We start from the raw sequence: 18,097 nt of genomic DNA on the forward strand, positions 1-18,097 counted from the left end.
ACCAAGGAGTCTGAACAGATGTGGAAGGGAAGAAAGCTTTTTATTATCAAATGGGAGGCTGGATCCAGCCCAGAACACATTCTTTTCCTCTTCCCCCTCCTCAGACCCCACCATCAACTCGACAGCTTCGAGGGCTCCCCTGCTCGGGAAAATGGTTGGGGGATGCTCCCAGGCTGAGAGTGGAAAGAACAAATCAGGGACGCAGTGGTTTCAGGTCGCAAATAGAGAGGGTTCCAAGGGTGGCTCAGTAGTGTTGTGACCTGCTGGATGTGGCCAGGGCCCTGAGGCAAGTCACATAGCCTCTCTGAGCCTCAGTTTGCTCATCTGCAAAATGGAAGCAGCAATCATATCATCAATGACAGCTGAGAAGACTGAGGTAATTAATTGCCTTCCAAGTCCCTGACAAGATGCCGGGCACGCCCCGAGTTCTGACTGCTTTCAGGTGCTGGTAGTTTTTCTCAGGTTTACTTTTCTGTCTTGATGACTTTCTTTTGGCCCTTGGCCACCTGCTCAGAGGTGTCTGTCCGGGCTCCAGGACGATTGGCTGGAGGGTCTTCTTCTGGGAAGACGAAGGGGCATTAAGCCCAGGGGCTCAGGCAGCAGCGGGGGTCGTGATGTTGAGCTCCTGGCGGATGAACCAGGCCCTTGGCTGTGGCATCCAGCCGCGAAGCAGGCAGAGCAGATGGAAGCGCCACGGGTAGAAGACGCCGGAGGCACGCGTGGCGCTGCCACGAATCACAGCCAGGGCTGCCTTGGGCCCTGGGGCCGCCTTGGCCCTTGTGACGCCCCTGGGGACAGGAGGGTGCGGTGGGGACTGTGGCTACGGCTGAGCGGCCCCCCACACCCCCTCCCCGCTCAGCCTGGCCCCGGCTCGCGTCCTGGGCCTCACCTGACTCCCTCGGCGGCCGAGGCGCGATCCTGGAGGCCCAGGACGCACATGGTGATGGCGACGTTCACGTCCTGCACATCCAGCTCCCGCCGGAGAGAGCCAAAGAAGCTATCCAGCGCGAACTTGGCCGCCGAGTAGGGGCTGGAGAAGGACGTGGCCACGCGGCCTGGGGGCGCGGGAGGGCAGTGGCTGAGCGGCCACACGCCGCTGCTCCTCCTCCGGGAAGCCTTCCTGCCCGCTCCAGGCTCGCCCCCATCGGCCCCATGGCTTCCCCACTCCCCGCCCCGCGTACACGCACCTAGCAACGAGGACACCACCACCAGGGAGCCCTTGCTGTCAGTCAGACTCGGCAGCGCCAACGAAGTCAGTTGCACGTAACTCAGGAAATTCACCTGTAAGTGGCGACTGCGAGTCACCGGGCGGAGGAGGAACCGAAGGCCAGAAGGGGCAGGGGCGGAGCCTAGAGCCTGGGGGCGGGGCCTTGGTATGTAGGGGCGGGGCTCGAGGACCGGGGCAGAGTTCCGAATGGACGAGGGGGAACACCAGCCTGGGGCGGAGCCAAGGTCAAGAGGGCGGAGCCTAGAACCAGGAAAGTTGGGGTCTGGAGCTGGGAAGGGCAGGGTCCGAGAGGGGAATGGTGAGAGGGTGGAGTCTGGCGGGAGGGCGGAACCGGGGCCGCGGAGGGGCGGAGAACCTGCATAAGCCATCGTGTCGCCTGGGCGCTGCGGCCCCGCGTGCCTGCTGGGGCGGCGCCGAGGTGGTTCATCACCAGGTAGTCCAGCCCTCCTGGCCCGGAGAGGCCCATCAGCCCGGAGCTGTCCTTAAGGCTCCGCCCCCCGCGCCCTACGAGACACCACCCATAGCCCTGCCCCCTGAACTAGCGATGCTCCGGCCAGAGCATTGACACAATGAGCTCTGACCCAGGTAGCGCCCCAACTAAGATCAAAGAGACCCCGCCCTACTCCCTAACCAGGCTTCATCCCTGATCTAATGAGGCCCGGTCCAGAGTTGCACCCACTGGATGTCATAAGGCGCCACCCCTAGCCTTGCCCCCGGACCCATAAATCTCCGCCCTCAGACGGCCGTTACTACCACACCCCCGCCCCAATTTGGGTCGTGCCCCTAAGGCCTAGGCCAAGGTCCCAGACTCCAGGCCCCGCCCCTCACCCAGCTTGTCCAGCGTAAACTGCACCACGCGCTCGGGCACCTCAGGGGAGGCCATGTCCGCAGCGATGTAGAAGACCTTGGGAGCGCCCAGCTTCCGGCAGTTCCCTACCACCTGGGGGGGCCAGAGCTGCCCGTGGGCCCCTCCACCCCAGCTGGCCCCCCTCCACCTGCCGGCCCTAAAGGGGCCCCAGCCTGAAGCCCCCTCCCCTGCTATGAGCCTCAGGTTCCATTCAACATCATGTCTGAAGCGTTACCACTGGGGTAGCAAACTGGCAGCCCATGGGCCAGAATAGGGGACATTTTGCTTGTTCAACCATCAACATTTAAAACGCAGATTTCAAATAAATCTTGAGATTTCTGGCCTCTTGAAATTTTGTAAGGTTCATCCCCAGGAGCTGCACATTTCCTTGAAATAACACTGGGCTGTTGCTAAGAAGGGTCTGCGCAACCCGCTTTTGAACTTGAGAACCCCAGCTGTCCGCACAGCCTTTGGTTGCTGTCAGTACTCCTACTTAGTGAGGAACAGTCCTTGCTTTACAACTGTCTTACTGATGCAACCCCACATCACAACCCAGGAGAAGGTCCTTTTATTGTCTCTGATTTACAAATGAGGAAACTAAGCCTCAGAGAGATTAAGTGACTTACCCAAGGCCACACAGGAAGCCTGAATGTTTGCAGGGATTCAAACCCAGGCCCTGTTCCCCGCCCCCCCCCCCCAATTAAACTTGAGATGGAGTGTCTCACCTTCTGCAGGAGAGCCTCGGTGTGGGCAGTGAGCACCAGGTGGGAGCCCAGGCGCGCGTAGTGATATGCCAGCTCCTCCCCGATGCCCACGCTGGCTCCAGTCAGCAGCACACGGGCTCCCTGGAGGCTGGCTGGCAGCGAGTAGGGGTGGTCAGCTTGGGGGATGGAGAGGACAGCCAGAACGTTCCTCCCACCCCCACTCCCAGGCGCTCACCTGGGTCAAAGTTGTCATCCCAATAATAGGCAAAGAACAGGGCTCCCAGCCCCACGAGCAGCAGCACCTTCATGGCCCTCCCTGAGTCTGCAGCGGGAGAGGGGGGGGGCCGGCACAGGCCTGGCCCACAGTCGCACCCCAGTCACACCCATTTCCCCAACGGCGTCTTTGTTCGAAGAGCCAGCGGTGATGCCCCTGGCCCTGCCCCCTCTTCTCCATCTGCAGAGCCACCACCTGGTCCAGGTCATCATCTAGCTCACCTGAACCACTGCAGCCATCTTCTTCCCCTACTGAAAACCCTGCCCGTTTCACTTAGAACAAAAGCCTTGGTGACCAAAAAGGGTCTGCTTGGACCAGCCCCTCTTGCTCACTCTGCTTTGCCACACCAGCCTCTTCACTGTTCATTGGAACCAGCCACTCACCATCCTGCCTCAGGGCCTTTGCATTGGCTGTTCCCTCTACGAGGTTGTATTTTGTATTCCCAAATACAACCCAACGGCTTGCTCTTTCAAGTCTTGGCTGGAAAAATCACCTCCTCAGAGGGCACTTCCCTGGCCTCCTCCTCTAAAGCACCTCTGTTCCTGGTCACCCCCTCTCTCTTACCTGTAGAATTTTTCTCCTTCTCAGCACTTGTCATCCCCTGAAATCATCTTGATGATTTGTTACCTGTTCAGGATCCCTCTCTCCCCTTAGACTCAGCTCCATGAGGGCAGAAAGGAAATGGAAACCTGCTTCTGTTTTGCTCCCTTTTGGATCTTCCGTGCCCTGAACTGCCAGACATGCAGTAGGTACTCAACAGATAGACTGACCCAGAGTGATATGAGGAATGTGGGAGGTGAGAGGTGGGGGAGCCCAGAAAGATAACTCTGTCTGGAGACACCCAGAAGGAATCGGACACTCAGGACTGGCTTGGAGATGGAGGTGCCCGTGTCATCAGGGTTAAGATGTGACTTCAGCTGGGGAAGCCGATTTACTTGTTCCAGGGAGAAGGTGAAAGATAAAAACAGGCCAGGTGATTAAAGTTAAGGGGGTCAAGGATCTCCCCTGAAAAGGGCACAAGCCCATTACATCTTAGGGTTTCTATCCTCTGAACTGCATGGGGCAAAGAGGAAAGGCCATAGGGATCTTTGTCCAAAAACATCTGAGATGTCCCTTCCTGTTCCAAACCCTCCCAGGGCTCACCACTGCCCCAGATGGAGACCACACCCTCCTCACCTCAGCCCACGAGACCCAGCAGGTCTGGCCTCGGCTCTCTGTCCATCCTCATCTTCCCCACTTCCTATCCATGAATCTATCAGTTCTCAGAAAAGTGAACTCCTCGCCCTAACCCAGTCACGCCAGCGTCCCCTCAGCAGGGAACACTCTCCCACCTCTCCCCACTTCCAGGGAAAGCCCTGAAGCCCCACAGCTCAACATTCTCCTCAAACTGGCCCTGACCATAGTTCCCTCGCAGGGGTTGGCTGGCAGGCTGGGTGGGTGAGTGGGCGGAGAGATGAATGGATGGATGAAACAGCCAGGCTCTGAAGGGGGAGGAAAGGAGGAAACCCGATCCTCGCAGAACCCACCGGCCCCCTGACCTCGCCGGGCCTCAGTTTCCCCTCTGGACAAAGGGGGCGTGCGACTCACTGCACTCTCCCAATCGCGAACTCACCCACTCAGGGCTCAGTTTCTCCCGCTGTCCAGCGGGGCTGGGGTCCGGGCCTGGGAGTCACGCGTGCGCCCCGCTTCCCTCACTTCACCACTGCGTCCGCCAGTCTCCGACCGCGCCCCCTCCCGTAGGGTCTGAGTCACGCGACTCCGAGCCCACCTCCTCGGGGGGAGGGGCTATACTGTGGGGACTCCGCGCCCAGGCGTTGCCGGGCAACAGCCTCCCGCCTAGCTCTCCTCTGGCCTCGACCACTGACCTGATCACGTGACTAAAGGCCCGCCTTTCTCGTACAAATCAGCCCTCATGTTGCCGTGACAACCAGCTTCCAGGCACTCTCTTCCTGTGCCTGGGCCCTTAGTCCCCCGCGCCGGCGCGGGAGACGACATCTTGTGGGTCCCCCTCAGGCCCCACTCTTGTCACCCGATTCCTCTTTCCCTCACGTCACGAGGGCCGTGCCGCCCCCGACTGCATTTCCCAGGAGGCTTGGCGGCTAAACGAGCCGTCCGGCGCCTCACGTGACTTGCCGACTACTTTTCCCAGACAGCTTTGCGGCGGCTGGGCCCTGAGGACTAAGCTTCGCACGGTTGTTTTGCAGTGGGACCGCAACCTCTTTCTGTTGTTTCGGTGCCGAGACTCCGACTCCCGGAGGCCTTTGCGGCTGACAAGAGACTACGCCTCCCAGAGGCCTCTGCGACGCCGCGACCGGAAGTGACGGGCGAGCCGAGTGTCCTTGCGCGCGGAGCGGAGCGGTCATGGTATCCGGAGTGTGGTCGCTGATGAGGTTCGTGGGGCCACCAGGAGGGCCCCAAGCCCCCAAGAATGTTCCCTTCTGCGAGCACCCTCCATCTGGTTTGCTCCCGATCGGCTTTTCGCCGCCCGTAGTGTCAGGTCTCCCGTGTCTGTCCAGACAGGGTGGAGCTTCTCGCCCCCCTCCCGCTTCCTAGCGAGTCCGTGCCTTTCCCACTCTGTACCCGAGATCCCTCCGAGCCTCAGCTGCCCACTCTGTAATATGGGAGTGCCGCACGCCTTTGTTGGGAGGTTAATGCGCACCCAGAGCTGCGTATGACAGGAAATGACCAGGGACACTTAGAAAACCCCCGCGGGTTCCTCGCGGAGCATCCCTCGGGGCTGGAAGGTAGAAGGTGGTCAGGAGTCTTAAGTCTTCACTGTTCCCTGCCCTCTGCGGGATCTTGAGTGACACTGTTTCTCTCCAGGCTTCAGTTTACCAGTTAAATGGAGCTGAGTATCCCTGCACCCCTTAGATTAAGTGCTGTGGGTCAGGCACGCCTCTGGGCTCCCAAAATGCCCTGTGCTTCCCGCATTAGCTGCCTGGCTTCAGGTGTGTCACTCTTTGGACTGTGGGCACGCCCCTCCCCCTAGGGGTCTAACCCTCACCCCCATACCCGCGGGCCTAGACCCGGGAGGTGGCCAGCAGAATCTGCTGAGCTGCTGTGGTTCCTTTCTCTGCCTGCAGGTTCCTCATCAAGGGCAGTGTGGCTGGGGGCGCTGTCTACCTGGTGTACGACCAGGAGCTGCTGGGGCCCAGCGACAAGAGCCAGGCGGTCCTTCAGAAAGCTGAGGAGGTGGTCCCCACCGCCGTGTACCAGTTCAGCCAGTACGTGTGCGAGCAGACAGGCCTGAAGATACCCCAGGTACTCCGAGCTTGGATTGAGGCTACGGCTCTGCGGGAGCAGGGGCGTCAGCTCGGGTGGTCTTTGATCCCCGGTCCCTCCAGCCCTGCTTGGCTTTCTCCACACTGGAGCATGTGCTGCTCTCCCTGCCTGTGAGGGAGGCGCGGGCTGCCAGGCCTTCCCCTTTCACCAGCCCCTTCTTCCCCTCTCTTCCCAGCTCCCAGCCCCTCCAAAGTTTAACTTTCACATCCGCGAGTCCTGGAATTCAGGTAGGCCTTGGTCCGTCTGCTTGCAGGAGAGTGGCCCCAGATACTTCCCACCTCCCTTCCTGGCCATGCCTTTCCACCACTCTCCTTCCTGCTCTGTGTGCACCTGCTGCCCCTGCCTCCCCGCCCCGCTGCCTCCAACGGATCTGAAAGAGAAAAGGGAGTGGAGATTCCAGGGAGGTGGGAGCAATATGTGGCCTCCACCTGTTTCCCTGCATGGAATTGACAGAGCCGGAAGTGGTGCCTCTCAAACTCTCTGCTGAAAGCGCTGGGCCCTCCTTCCCCACAGGCATCATCACGGTGATGTCCGCTCTGTCCGTGGCCCCCTCCAAAGCCTGGGAGTACTCCAAGGAGGGCTGGGAATACCTGAAGGAGCGAACCAAGTAGCCTGTCAAGAGGAAGCTGCCTGCCCCAGGCGGGAACAGGGGCCAGGGCGCCATGGACGCCAGACTGGGACCCCACTCCTAGGGCAGCTCCCGGCCTTGCCGGCCCAATAAAGGACTTGGAAGTGTTCCCCGATCCGTGTGCTGGCCCCCGGGGCGTGGGCTTCTGGCTCCTGGGGGCTCTTCAGGGCCTGACCTTGACCGAAGGCCAAGGTTCACCCCTTTGTATCTGGGCCCTGCCCACTGGTGGGCCCTCGACCTTGTATGGTGAGTGGGAGCAGACCACTGCCCTGGGGCTCAGGGCCCATCTGGGTCTGGGGTCTTCTCAGTTCTTGGAGGGCTGAGCACAGGGTGGGGCAATCTGGGGGTAAGGGCTGGTCTACACAGCTGCGAGCCCCCAGAGCCACTGATTGTCCTGCTCGGCTCACTGATCTGCCCGCCTAATCTAGTCCCTGTCCTCTTGCCCTCACCTGGTTTCCACTCTCATTCCACCCTCTCCCCACAACCTGGGGATTCCTGGGGAGCACAGACCTGGCGGTCATGGCCGTGCAGGGAGTCTCCCTGGCCCACAAGGGCCCTGTTTTCCAGATGTTCCCTGCTCCCCTGGGAAGCCTTCTCTGACACCCGTGGTGTCAGCTGCTTGGTGACCTAAATGTCTCTCTGTCCAGCTGGAGCTCTGGGGAGGGTGGGCCCTTCAGATGCTCCCTGTGAGATCCCCAGCACCCAGTCACAGAGCATCCCACCATGGTGATGGCAGGAGGAAACCTCTGCCCCAGACAGGGTAGGAGGTGGGCTTGGGTGGGAGCCAATGACTGGCCCAGGAAGCTACCCTGGGAACAGGGAGGAGGCCTGGGTAATGGTGCCCTGAGCTGGCACAGGATCCTCTGTTCCCAAGAGTTCGGAGTTCATGTCAGTTGGTTTAGGGAATAGAACTCACCCAGGGACATGACTCAGGAGGGGACGGCACTGTTACAGATGAGGGAAGCAGAGACCAGAGGCCGGGGCATTTCCCAGGCTCGCCTGGGAGCAGAAGCCAGCACGTGTCCATCCATCCATCTGGCCAGGGAGGAGTGGGGAGGGCAGGGTGGTGCTTGGGGAGGGAGAGCCCTGAGTGACCTGTGCCACCCTGGTCTCCAGGAATGGTCTCCAGGTGGGGTCTCCCATGTCCTGTGTGTCACCTGAAAGCCACCTGGGCCCCTGTGGAGGTGGGAGCAGGTCTATGATGAGGGTGGGATGAGTGGGGCCTGGGGCCATCCTTGATCCTCTGCTGCCGAGGAGGGAGCTGGTGCTGGCCATTTCGGAGGCTGAGGGCACATCCTGAGTTCAAGGACAAGCCCTGTGAGCTGTCCCAGCCTGACTCTCCGTCCACAGAGCCCTTCCAGCAGCCTCGTGGGCCCATTTTTTACAGATGGAGAATACAGGAGGGGTTTGTGCTCAGGGCGCAGGGAGCTGGGGTGGTGCCATGTGTTCCACGAGGCTCCCTGAAGCCTCAAAGGAAGCCAGTCTTTGAGCTGCCCTGGGGACATGGGTGTGTGTGTGTGCGCGCGCGCGCGTTTTCTAGCACTGAAACCAGCCTATGGTCACTGGCCCAGGGTTGGCCATGGGCTCTGCTTGACCCCATGGCTTTCCCGCTGTCCACACAGACCAAGCTGACAGCCTGGAGACCAGTGCTGCTCTTGCCTCTGTGTCTCCTCATCCAGTCAGACCCCTATTCCTCTCCATCGACTTGTATTTGTTGCCAGTGATCACCTCCCTGCTGACCCCCACCTCCGGGCCTGCCCCCTTCCATCTGTTCCCGAGACCATGTCTGATGACGTCACCCCCTGTTCAAACACCTGCAGCTCCCCCTGCCCTCCCTGTGAGCCCAGACTCCTCAGGGGCCCTGCCTCCCCTCAGTCCTTGGATATGCCAGCCCAGTGGCCCTCAGTTCTCAGAACACAGCTGGCTTTCCCGCCAGCTTTTGCCCACAACTTTGCAGCCCCTCATTAGGCCATCCTTCCTCTGTTCATCCTGCCCCCAGCTGAGATGCCCCCTCATTTGGGAAGCCTCCTCTGTCCCCTTCCTCAAGTGCCCTCTCTGGGCTTCCTCAGTGCCCTGTGGGTGCCCCATCACAGCGCCCAACACCTTGGGGCAGATTTCCACAGCTTGGCATCGCTGATATCGGGAAGGATAAATCCATGTTGGGGCCACCCCAGGGACCGGGTGTTGAGCAGCATCCCTGCCTCCAACCCCCAAAATGCCAGCGGTGCCTCCTTACCCACCACGTATGACAACCGCACATGTCTCCTGGTGCTGCCAGTTGTCTTCGCGGGACAGAATCACCTCGTGGTTGGACGTCCAACATGGGTCTCAGTGGGCTGAAATCCAGGTGTGGGCATGGCCGGTTCCTTCTGGACGCTGGGAAGAATCCGTTTCCTGCCTTTCCCAGCTCCTAGAGGCCATTGTGATCCTTGGCTGGCGTCCCTTCCTCTGTCCTCACAACCAGCAGTGTGGTCTTCCGCTGTCGTGTCCCCTTCTTGCCCTTCTCCCTATTTCCCTTACAAGGACCCACCTGGGTAACCCCAGATACCATATGAAGGTTCTTAATTTAATCCTGTCTGCAGGTCCCTCTTGCCACGTGCGGTATAAATTTACAGGGATTAGGAGGGGGATGTGCCTGGCCTGATGGAGGAGGTGTATTCAGCCAATAGGTGGAAAGGCCTGGTCCTGTGTCTGTCTTCCCTTGTCTGGGCCCTGGGGGGACAGGGGCCCGGTTAGCCTTGGTTGTTGGTACATCTCAGCCTTCAGACAGGGCCAGACCCTTCTTGAGTGTGAGATAGAGCCAAGAGGCAGGCCTCTGAGCACTGTTCCCCTAATAGGGGGGCCTGCCCCCAGCTCCATCCATACAGACCCAGGGCCCCTAGAGACAAGGAACACAGCTGACCTGGGGAGGTGGCACTGTCCCACCAAGCCACCCCTGGAGTCCAGGCAGCACTTGAACCCTGAACACACCTGCACCTTATGTGGGGCGAGACCCCCCGCCCCGACTCCGACTCCTCTGTCCCGGCAACTCTCCTTCCACTCCGGCCCCTGCCACTCCCCGAGGTGGACTTCATCACCTGGTGGACTTCATCACCTGGTGTCCAACAGCTCTTCTGCTCCTCTCACGGCACACGTGGTCATCTCTCCTCCCCACGAGGATGCAATCCCACTCATGAGGTCCCTAGAGGAGTCAGATTCAAAGACAGAAAGTAGGTGGTGGGGGCCAGGGGGCTGGGGACTGAGTGTTTGATGGGGACAGAGTTTTAGTTTGGGAAGAAAGAAAAGTTCTGGAGATGGACGGTGGGGATGGTTGTATGACGCTGAGAATGTACATAATGCCACTGAACTCTACCCTTAAATGGTTAAAATGGTCAATTTCATGTTACGTGTATTTTACCACACAAAACAGCCCGTTCAGCAAGGGTGTCATACATGGAGGCAAAATGTGGGCGATTGGAACAAACATCTGAGGTATGTCACAAGGCCCATGAGGAAGGCCAGACAGGCTGAGACACACGACCCAGACGGGTCCTATGAACTCCGGGCCCGGGCTCACGCAGGCTGGAAGGGGTGTGCTGCTGGCAAAGTGCTTCTGGAAAACCCAACAGTCCCCAAAAGCTGCCCCTTTCCATCCTCCTTCCCTGAAAGAAGAGCTGTGGCTTAGCACTTATGAGTATAATTTCATTTTACTTAAAGACGTGAAAATAAAAAGACACGACGCTTTAAATAAAGGGTATGTGAACAGAAACACATTTATTACAAAAAAACCAAAAAAAAACAAAAAACAAATTCACATTGTATTGAGCTACAATATGGCAGCAGATAAAAAAAAAATTATTGTACACAGTTTAAGGGAACTCTTAACAGAACATATTCTTGTTGCCACGTGACATAACACAGGAGCCCAAGCACTTAGTAGCGGCGAGTGAAGCGGGCGTCGTTGGGTCGGCTCCCCCGGTTCTGGCCCCCGAAGCCACCACGAGGGATCACGTGGCCCCGAGAGGCCCCCCCGGGGGCAAAGCTGCCGCGCCTGAAACAAAGGCAAATTATTTTTATTTTTCACTCAGTGGGCTCTGCCCTGTGCCTGTGCTCTCTGGGGCCTCCTTCCTTTTAGCAGCAGTGACACCCGCCCAAGCACACAGCACCTTCACTGACGCGAGCCCACAAGCAAAGACAAGACCGGTGACAATGCGCCTTACCCTGACATGCCTCCCCGGTTCATCATGTGACCTGGCCCCGAGTGACCAGACATACTTCTCTCACCGCCTGGAAAACAAGGAACACTTTTCACACAGCGCCTCCAGGCACAGGACATCAAGTTCAGAGGACACGGGGCTCAGACAACTCCAGTCCCTTTCTTGAGCCACAGGTCCGTCCGTGAGGATGTGTGAGCACACGGATTGCACACACCCACTCTCCTTGCTAAGTTACGGTGAAGAGGAGCTACAGCACCTGTGGCACACCTCCTGTGCCACACCTCACCCACTCACCCACCCAGGCCGTAAGGAGCAAGGCCACACGCTAGGGAGAGCAGAGAAAGTTGCTCCCGCCCTCACGAGCAGTGCCCGACGTACAGCAGGGGCAACCCCAGCTTCCCAGATGCTTCTCCACCGAGACAGATGCGCCTTGGCCAAGGGCCAGTCCTCACCTTGCCACCTCCTATGGTCCCTGTCCATCATGCCTCCGTCAGCAGCGCCCTGCCACGCACGGTCATCCTCCATTCTTCGGCTGTGGTCCCCCCACTCACGTCTGCCCCTTGGAGAAAGACATCTCTGATTTGGACTGCCCCCACCTCTGCCCTCCAGGAGAGCAATGGCACTGGGTTTGAGAGGGTGCATTTAGCACTTTGTGACCCCAGCCTTTTGAGCAACGGGGGCTGCGGGGGAACGGAAGTGGCACTCGATCCGATGCTGCTCAGAGAACTCAGAGGCAGCCTGGGCCGTGGCGAGTGCGCTGGGCCCGCACTCAGCTTATGCCCAAGACCAGGGGTCCTCAGCCAGACACACCAATCCTGCCAGCTGGGTGAGAGGCCCCGATGGGCACCATGGGACGTAAGACACAAACCTGGGGGGAGGAGGCAGCCCCCGGCCCTCGCTCATCCTCTTGTCAGAGCTGTATCCGCCCCACCCATCACGGGAATCCCGTCCGTGGCGCTCTGGTCCTCCGTGGCGTTCGGGGTAATGCTGGACGTTAAAGGGTCAAAACGAAAGAAGGCCTCAGTACAACCCTGGATCCCAGGGCCTTTGGAGCAACAAGTTAATAATGACAAGGACGATGACTCAGACAGGAGCCCCTGCAGGCCCAAGACAGTGCCGGCAGGCCTTCTTTACACTGTCTGGGGCCACACAGAACCTTTCAGCTGGCACAACACAGCCGCACCCCCGAAGTCTGCTCAAGGCCTGGGGAGGAGCAGTGCTCATGGAGCCCAAGACCAAATTATGTTCTCCCTAATCAGAAGGCAGAGATTCAGGCACCAATGGACTGAAGCGTGCTGGGGCTGAGCGACTGCCCCACACCAGGAATGGATCACGCTGTGCCAGGTGCCTGTGCTCAGAATATTATCAGGGAGCCACCAGAGCAGAAGAGCCACCAGGGATCCTTTGACATGATTCACTCCGGGGCCTGGCATCCTGTCCTGCTTTGTCCAGACACGACTCCTTGGCAGCCCAGCAGCTTACTCAGTGGCAATGGCCACGTGAACTGCTTGGCCAGCACAGACCCCAGGAGGATGAAAGAGAACACCTCATACTCTAGCCCCAACCCAAGCCCGTCCCTGCCGGCTGCAAGAAGGCCCAGGCTGACTTTCATGGAGTTGGCGAGGTGGCTCTGGCTCCACAGCCCTGTTCTCTTGTTGTTCCACAAACCTGATCTGTGGCTTTGGGGCTTTTGCCCCAGGACTATGGTCTAACTGAGAAGGAAGGAGAAAGGCGTCCTGGTAACGAAGCCCCTTGGGGTCCCACTCCAGCGGCCCTGTCCCCGTCTGCATCCACGGGAATCTCCTGGGCCAGGGCAGGTACACGGTGGCTCCACATGGGAGCCCTGACTTCGTGGCCCTCGGCGCACTGGGCAGCACCGCTGCCTGCTCCCCACGGCCGCTCGTCCCCAAATGTGTGCCCACACCGCCCTAAACACAACAAAAGGGGGTCTATCTTACAAGATGGACAAAATAGAACATTGTTCCTTCAAGGGGCAAAATCACAAGACAACGTGTCCAGGAAAGTCAGTGCTGGCAAATGTAACAAGGGCTCTCAAACGGGATTCCGGAAGTAGTTCTACGAACAACCTTCAAAGTGCACTGACTTTAAAAAAATTATAGCTCATGCTTTACACAGCTTCATTTAATTTTGGACAAACATTTAAGAATGACCTTTTATCAATAGCCTTCTGAAGACTAATCAGACAAACACTGAAAGGATAGAAGTTCATCTCAGCAAGACCTAGTTATTTAAAGCCCATTCCCATCTCTCCCTGGTGTTTTAAAATTTAACCAACATTCTCCTGTCTAACAACCCACCCACCCACGGACCAGTCCAACAAGGCCCTGAGGCCTGTGCTGGTTTTCCCTTTCTGTGTCAGATGTCACCATTTGCCGTTCGGGGCAGCAGTTGTGTCTTACTTGTGATTATGGATGTGAGAACACAAACACTCCTCTCAGTCAGGAGAGCACTATCTCATCAGATGAGAATAGCTATCCATGATCAAGAGCAACACGGCAGGACTGGGCAAACACTTGCCGCAGACACGTATGTCATCTCATTTAACCCCCACTCCACCTCACCCTCCCTCCCCTCCTTTCACAGCTGGAGAAACAGGCTCAGCAGCAGTGGTGGCCCCGCGATGTGACCCTGGTCCTGATTCTGGAGCCTGGACGTTTAACCACTGTGCTCAATGTCTCCACCAAAGGATGCCCATGACACTAGGGGTACATTTAGCTGCATGGGAGATTTATGCCCGGGAGCAGAGAAACAGGAATCCCGTGAGGGTCATGGAATTGCTCCTGAGGTGGCAGCGAACTCCTCAGATGCAGTCAAGGAGCTTAGCCATTCCCAGCCATGTTCTCAGGCATGGAGGGAGGATAGGACTGAACGTCGGTGCTGTAGTCAGGGAGAAGACCGACCCACGGGGCAGCGATTCTGCCAGAACGATGCCCTGACCACAACTTTCCCTCATCCCTCTGATTCTCCAAGGAAACCCACTAAGAAGTCAAGGCTCTTTGGGGAAGTTCTCAATCTAAATGTAAGATAGGAAAAAAGGAGAAAACTGAGCTTGTTTTCTAATGTGTTCATCCTGCAAAAAGAAAACGTGTGGGCCTGACTCAGTTGCTTCCCGAGGCTCAGCGGGGGCGGGTTAACCCTGCGACCATTGACACTCCAGGGGCACTTGGGCTCCGTGACACGAGGCATCGCGTCTAGTCAGTGCTGTGGGTCACAAGGCACTTCCCAACAGAGCCTGCCAGACTCATGCAAGGCTCTCCAGCACTTTAGTACCGGTGTAGTCACTAAGGTATATAGAACCTTAGGGTCAAAGCCAAACAAGGCTTCAGAATACTTGTTTGAATTTTGGGCCAGCACAAAGCACAAGCTATTCACACGGTCATCCCACAGAACATTGCAGGTGCCGCACTCCCTTACTCGTTCTTCCTCTAACTCAGGTGGAGGAGGAAGAAGGCAGACAAAGGGAAGAGAACCAACTGTACAGGGAAAACTGTGGCTACAATCACAGCTTCTGACTCACCTGTCCTTCTCTTTCTCCCATGATTGACCTTGAACCTTCTCTCCTGAAAAAAGCAATTTAAATGAAAGCATAAGGAGAAAGATAGGTTGGTTAAGACCCCAAACGGAAAACATTTCCACTTGAACCCAGGTAATTCACACACACTCTGCTGGTTCAAGTGGGCTGGCTACCTAGAAGCCTAGAGCCTAGAAGAGCCACTCGAGCTCTTTGTCATTAAGAATGAACCAGGACAGGGACTTCCCTGGTGGTCCAGTGGTTAAGACTTTGCCTTCCAATGAAGGGGCCTAGGGTTTGATCCTTGGTTGGGGAGCTAAGAAAGATCCCATGGCTCGGGGCCGAAAAATGAAAATGTACAACAGAAGCAATATTGTAACAAATTCAATAAAGATTTTAAAAATGATCCACATTAAAAAAAATAAAAAAGAAAAGAATGAACCAAGACAAAGAAAACATGCATCAAGCAAGCAGGGTCAGTGGCTGACCTGTCGACTGAGTGGTCAGGGTAGCGTCCCCGGTCCCTGTGGTCAAAGTCGTGGAAGCGGTCCTGGCGGTTGAAGTCAGAATGGTAACGCTCATCCAGGGCGGCCCGCTTAGCTTCTGGCCAGTAAGCATCATCTCGCCTAGGAGAGGAAGCAAGAAAGAGGACGTGCATTTCCCCCTCCAAATAGATTACCTTTGCGGAAGCTGGTAAACTTGACCCTCCCACTGCCCCTATCACTTCACAAAACAAGAAGGAACTTTATCATTAGCGCCCACATGAGCTGAGAGCGCCTGGAGGGATGACGTGGGATGTGACTGAAGGGCTCCGTTCTCTCTTACCCCACATGCCCCTTGTCCCCCACAGAAAAGCTCAGGTCTCCCTGTAGGAGGGGATCAGTGAAGTGTGTGTCAGCAGATCCCCTCTGGGAACCTCTCACGGCCATGAGGGTCGGCCAGTCTACCAGGACAATTAGTACACTGCTGTCCTTTTATCCCAATGCAGACTTGATCCAGCAGACACCAGGTGGGGAGGACTTTCAGTAGCACTTGAAATGTATTGGTTCAAAAACATTTCTGGCTCTCCCCTCAGTATCTTGTAAAATGCATAAAAAGTCCTAAGACACCTTAAAGGCCCTTTACAGAAGTCTCAGTGATACATTACACAGGGACTTCTCTAACCCATGCCAGTAGAAAGAAGATTAAAACAAAGGAACAAACACACACCACCAGGCAGTCTCCCCCAAGACACCATGCATGTGGAAAAGCTCTGATAGGATCATTGCTAGGATTATCACCCCAGACTCCTGACAGCAAGACCTGAGACAGGCCTTTCACTGGTGGTTAGCGTTTTAGTATTCGTATGGCACATCAGCATGTCTGGGGAATTAAAACCAATCTCATTAACAGAATGAACCAACACAAATTACTGCAATGATTACAAAACCTGGAAGGTGCCCAGAAGGAGGTGCTGGCCGCGTGCCCAGCCCCACGTGTTATGTGCTGCTCTGGGTGTCTGAACTCCTTCCTGGGGGAGGGGGCGGTGGTCTGTGCTGGGACCTGAACCTAATGATTTAATAAGCACCACTTTATCCAACCATTTCTCCACCGATCTCAAACTATCTCAGGTTCCCAGATGAAGTACAGAATACCAAATTTGACTGTAACAAGTACTTGTGCTTCCTTTTAAGTAAAAATCGTTGTGTTAACAGGACTCTGGGGACCACGGCACAATTCTAAACACCAGGGGCCACCTCAGGGGTGGCGGTTAGGAGTGGCGTGGCTTACCGCCCGTCGTCGTAGGGCCTCCGCACAGCGGGCCGCCGCTCCTGCTCATAGCGCAGCTCCTGTTGGCGCCGCAGCTCCTCGCGCTCGTGGTGGATGCGTTCCTGCTCGCGCCTGCGCTCGTGCTCCACGCGCATGCGCTCGCGCTCCAGCCGCTCGCGCTCCAGCCGCTCCCGCTCCAGGCGATGTCTGTGGAAAGCCAGCCTCTCGCGGGCGATGAGCAGCCGCTTGCGCTCCTCCCGCTCCAGCTGTGCCTGCATGCACTGCTCTCGCTCACTGCGCTCGCGCACCCTGGAGGCAAAGAGTAGAGGCTGCAATGGCCTAGGGGCCGCAGCAGCGCCCAGTACCGAGGTCCTCTCCCAGCAGGGGGAGCTACGGATGGAACCACGGCTCCGCCCCGGGGTGGGATGGGGGGCCCGGGCTGCAGATACATTTAGCAACAAGCAAGGGCCAGCGGCCGCTGGGTGGTGGACGCAGCCCGGCTGTGCAGGACCCCGCCAAGGCTGAGGGCACTGACAGCCCTGCTTTTGCAGGTGATACTGATGGTGCCCAGCGTGCTTCCCTCCAGTCTCCGTGTACAGCTGCCAGGTTGTCTCCTGTCTATCCTCTGCTATGTGTTTAGACACATAATCATACCAGCAGAAATGTCTAATCTTGCCTTACTTTGTGTCTGCGACTTAGGAAAAAATGGCTGCAGCTTCCTTGCTTTCAGGCACCATGTCCTGGACCCTGTGCGTCCCCACCTCTACAGATGTACGGCATGCTTTTGGGAAGGAGCCCACGGAGTGAGAGGCCACAGTTTACATGACCACTCGCAGATGTGGGCCTTCTGGTTGTTCCCAGCCTCAGGGAAATGGCCACCCCGCCCCACTTTCTTAGCACAGGTTCCTCTCAGGCAAGTTGGGGGAAGTGGCATTGCTCGGTCTGGAACACCAGGATTCAGAAGCCCATGCTACCTCGGGACCGCTCTCCAGGCTGCTGTGCCCCCCGGACAGGTCACTCCCACCACTACAAGCATCTGTCTCCCCTCACTGTAATTCAGATCAAAATAATAGATGGAAAACCAGTCTCACTGCTGTTTTCACCTGCATGTCCCTGATGCCTGGTGAGGCTGAACGACGTTTCATGTTTCATGACCATATGTACACAGCCCCTTCTGTCCATCTTCTATCGGGTTATTTTTTATCTATTTCAAAACACCTTTACCACCATCTGTCACACATCTTTGCACTTTCTCTTTGGTCTTTCATCGTATAGAAATTTTAATTTACTCTACCTCTCCTTTATAAATTTTCAGTCCTTTCAAAATCTCAAACTCATAAATATATTTACTTTTGCATTACACGGATAACTAATTTTTATGTTTTTCAGCCAGCAGTTTATGTTGACAATTTGTAGTGATGTGAGCCAGAGATCCAAAGGACTGTCCGAAGGCACAGCCAAGTGACCTGAAGCCATTCTGGGGCGAGCCCCGTCCTTTTCTCACTAGTGGGAAATGTCACTTTTATCATGTTAAACTCCCACACGCACATGGGTCAGTTCTACTCATTTGCTAATTACTTCACCAAAACCGCACTTTTTCTTTGCCCACTGCCGTTCCCTTTCCAGCACAAAGTTCTGTACGGCATACTACAGAAAA

General features: G+C 56.9%; 3 protein-coding genes across 9 annotated transcripts in view; 1 reads left to right on the forward strand and 2 right to left on the reverse strand.

Moving 5' to 3' along the window:
- Nucleotides 1–21: 21 nt before the first annotated feature.
- On the reverse strand, nucleotides 22–5,012 carry HSD11B1L (hydroxysteroid 11-beta dehydrogenase 1 like). 3 transcript variants are annotated; one of them, XM_027085369.1, is made up of 8 exons: nucleotides 3,618–5,012; nucleotides 3,015–3,134; nucleotides 2,801–2,931; nucleotides 2,057–2,168; nucleotides 1,584–1,675; nucleotides 1,188–1,281; nucleotides 890–1,055; nucleotides 22–788 (listed from the first exon to the last, which is right to left on the reverse strand). In XM_027085369.1, exons 1-8 carry the CDS (start codon nucleotides 3,649–3,651, stop codon nucleotides 593–595), a joined length of 945 nt encoding a protein of 314 aa, XP_026941170.1. In that variant the 5' UTR covers nucleotides 3,652–5,012; the 3' UTR covers nucleotides 22–592. The 3 variants fall into 3 exon arrangements, with proteins under 3 accessions (XP_026941170.1, XP_026941173.1, XP_026941171.1); XM_027085372.1 differs by lacking the exon at nucleotides 2,057–2,168 and having other exon boundaries at nucleotides 446–788; nucleotides 3,015–3,101; nucleotides 4,666–5,012; XM_027085370.1 differs by lacking the exons at nucleotides 1,584–1,675; nucleotides 2,057–2,168 and having other exon boundaries at nucleotides 446–788.
- A 35-nt stretch (nucleotides 5,013–5,047) lies between these two features.
- On the forward strand, nucleotides 5,048–7,073 carry MICOS13 (mitochondrial contact site and cristae organizing system subunit 13). The gene is made up of 4 exons (XM_027085374.1): nucleotides 5,048–5,443; nucleotides 6,137–6,314; nucleotides 6,511–6,562; nucleotides 6,849–7,073. The coding sequence occupies exons 1-4, from the start codon at nucleotides 5,415–5,417 to the stop codon at nucleotides 6,944–6,946; spliced, it is 357 nt and encodes a 118-aa protein (XP_026941175.1). The 5' UTR covers nucleotides 5,048–5,414; the 3' UTR covers nucleotides 6,947–7,073.
- A 3,617-nt stretch (nucleotides 7,074–10,690) lies between these two features.
- Nucleotides 10,691–18,097, reverse strand: part of SAFB (scaffold attachment factor B) — a 34,337-nt gene continuing 26,930 nt past the window's right edge. For 2 of the 5 annotated variants that reach the window (XM_027085357.1, XM_027085361.1), the window contains 7 exons: nucleotides 16,462–16,749; nucleotides 15,180–15,317; nucleotides 14,698–14,740; nucleotides 12,028–12,146; nucleotides 11,612–11,718; nucleotides 11,163–11,229; nucleotides 10,691–10,993 (listed from right to left, as the gene is read on the reverse strand). In XM_027085357.1, coding sequence (XP_026941158.1) covers nucleotides 10,876–10,993; nucleotides 11,163–11,229; nucleotides 11,612–11,718; nucleotides 12,028–12,146; nucleotides 14,698–14,740; nucleotides 15,180–15,317; nucleotides 16,462–16,749 — 880 coding nt within the window. In that variant the 3' untranslated portion in view covers nucleotides 10,691–10,875. Of the gene's footprint in view, nucleotides 10,994–11,162; nucleotides 11,230–11,611; nucleotides 11,719–12,027; nucleotides 12,147–12,827; nucleotides 13,088–13,221; nucleotides 14,194–14,697; nucleotides 14,741–15,179; nucleotides 15,318–16,461; nucleotides 16,750–18,097 lie in introns of those variants that run through there. The other 3 variants (XM_027085358.1, XM_027085359.1, XM_027085360.1) reach the window with 3 other exon arrangements.

The sequence above is a fragment of the Aethalodelphis obliquidens genome, unplaced genomic scaffold, assembly GCF_003676395.1.
Source record: "Aethalodelphis obliquidens isolate GAN/ISIS:26980383/991018 unplaced genomic scaffold, ASM367639v1 scaffold53, whole genome shotgun sequence".
NCBI classification, from domain to species: Eukaryota; Metazoa; Chordata; class Mammalia; order Artiodactyla; family Delphinidae; genus Aethalodelphis; species Aethalodelphis obliquidens.

Excerpts from the sequence above, each read along its gene's own strand:
- MICOS13 (XM_027085374.1), top strand. The coding sequence starts at position 5,415 with ATGGTATCCGGAGTGTGGTCGCTGATGAG. Across the intron at positions 5,444-6,136 it reads GGAGTGTGGTCGCTGATGAG|GTTCCTCATCAAGGGCAGTG; the intron begins GTTCGTGGGGCC and ends CTCTGCCTGCAG. Across the intron at positions 6,563-6,848 it reads CCGCGAGTCCTGGAATTCAG|GCATCATCACGGTGATGTCC; the intron begins GTAGGCCTTGGT and ends CCTTCCCCACAG.
- HSD11B1L (XM_027085369.1), bottom strand. The coding sequence starts at position 3,651 with ATGACAAGTGCTGAGAAGGAGAAAAATTCTACAG. Across the intron at positions 1,282-1,583 it reads CGACACGATGGCTTATGCAG|GTGAATTTCCTGAGTTACGT; the intron begins GTTCTCCGCCCC and ends CGCCACTTACAG. Across the intron at positions 789-889 it reads TCGGCCGCCGAGGGAGTCAG|GGGCGTCACAAGGGCCAAGG; the intron begins GTGAGGCCCAGG and ends TCCTGTCCCCAG.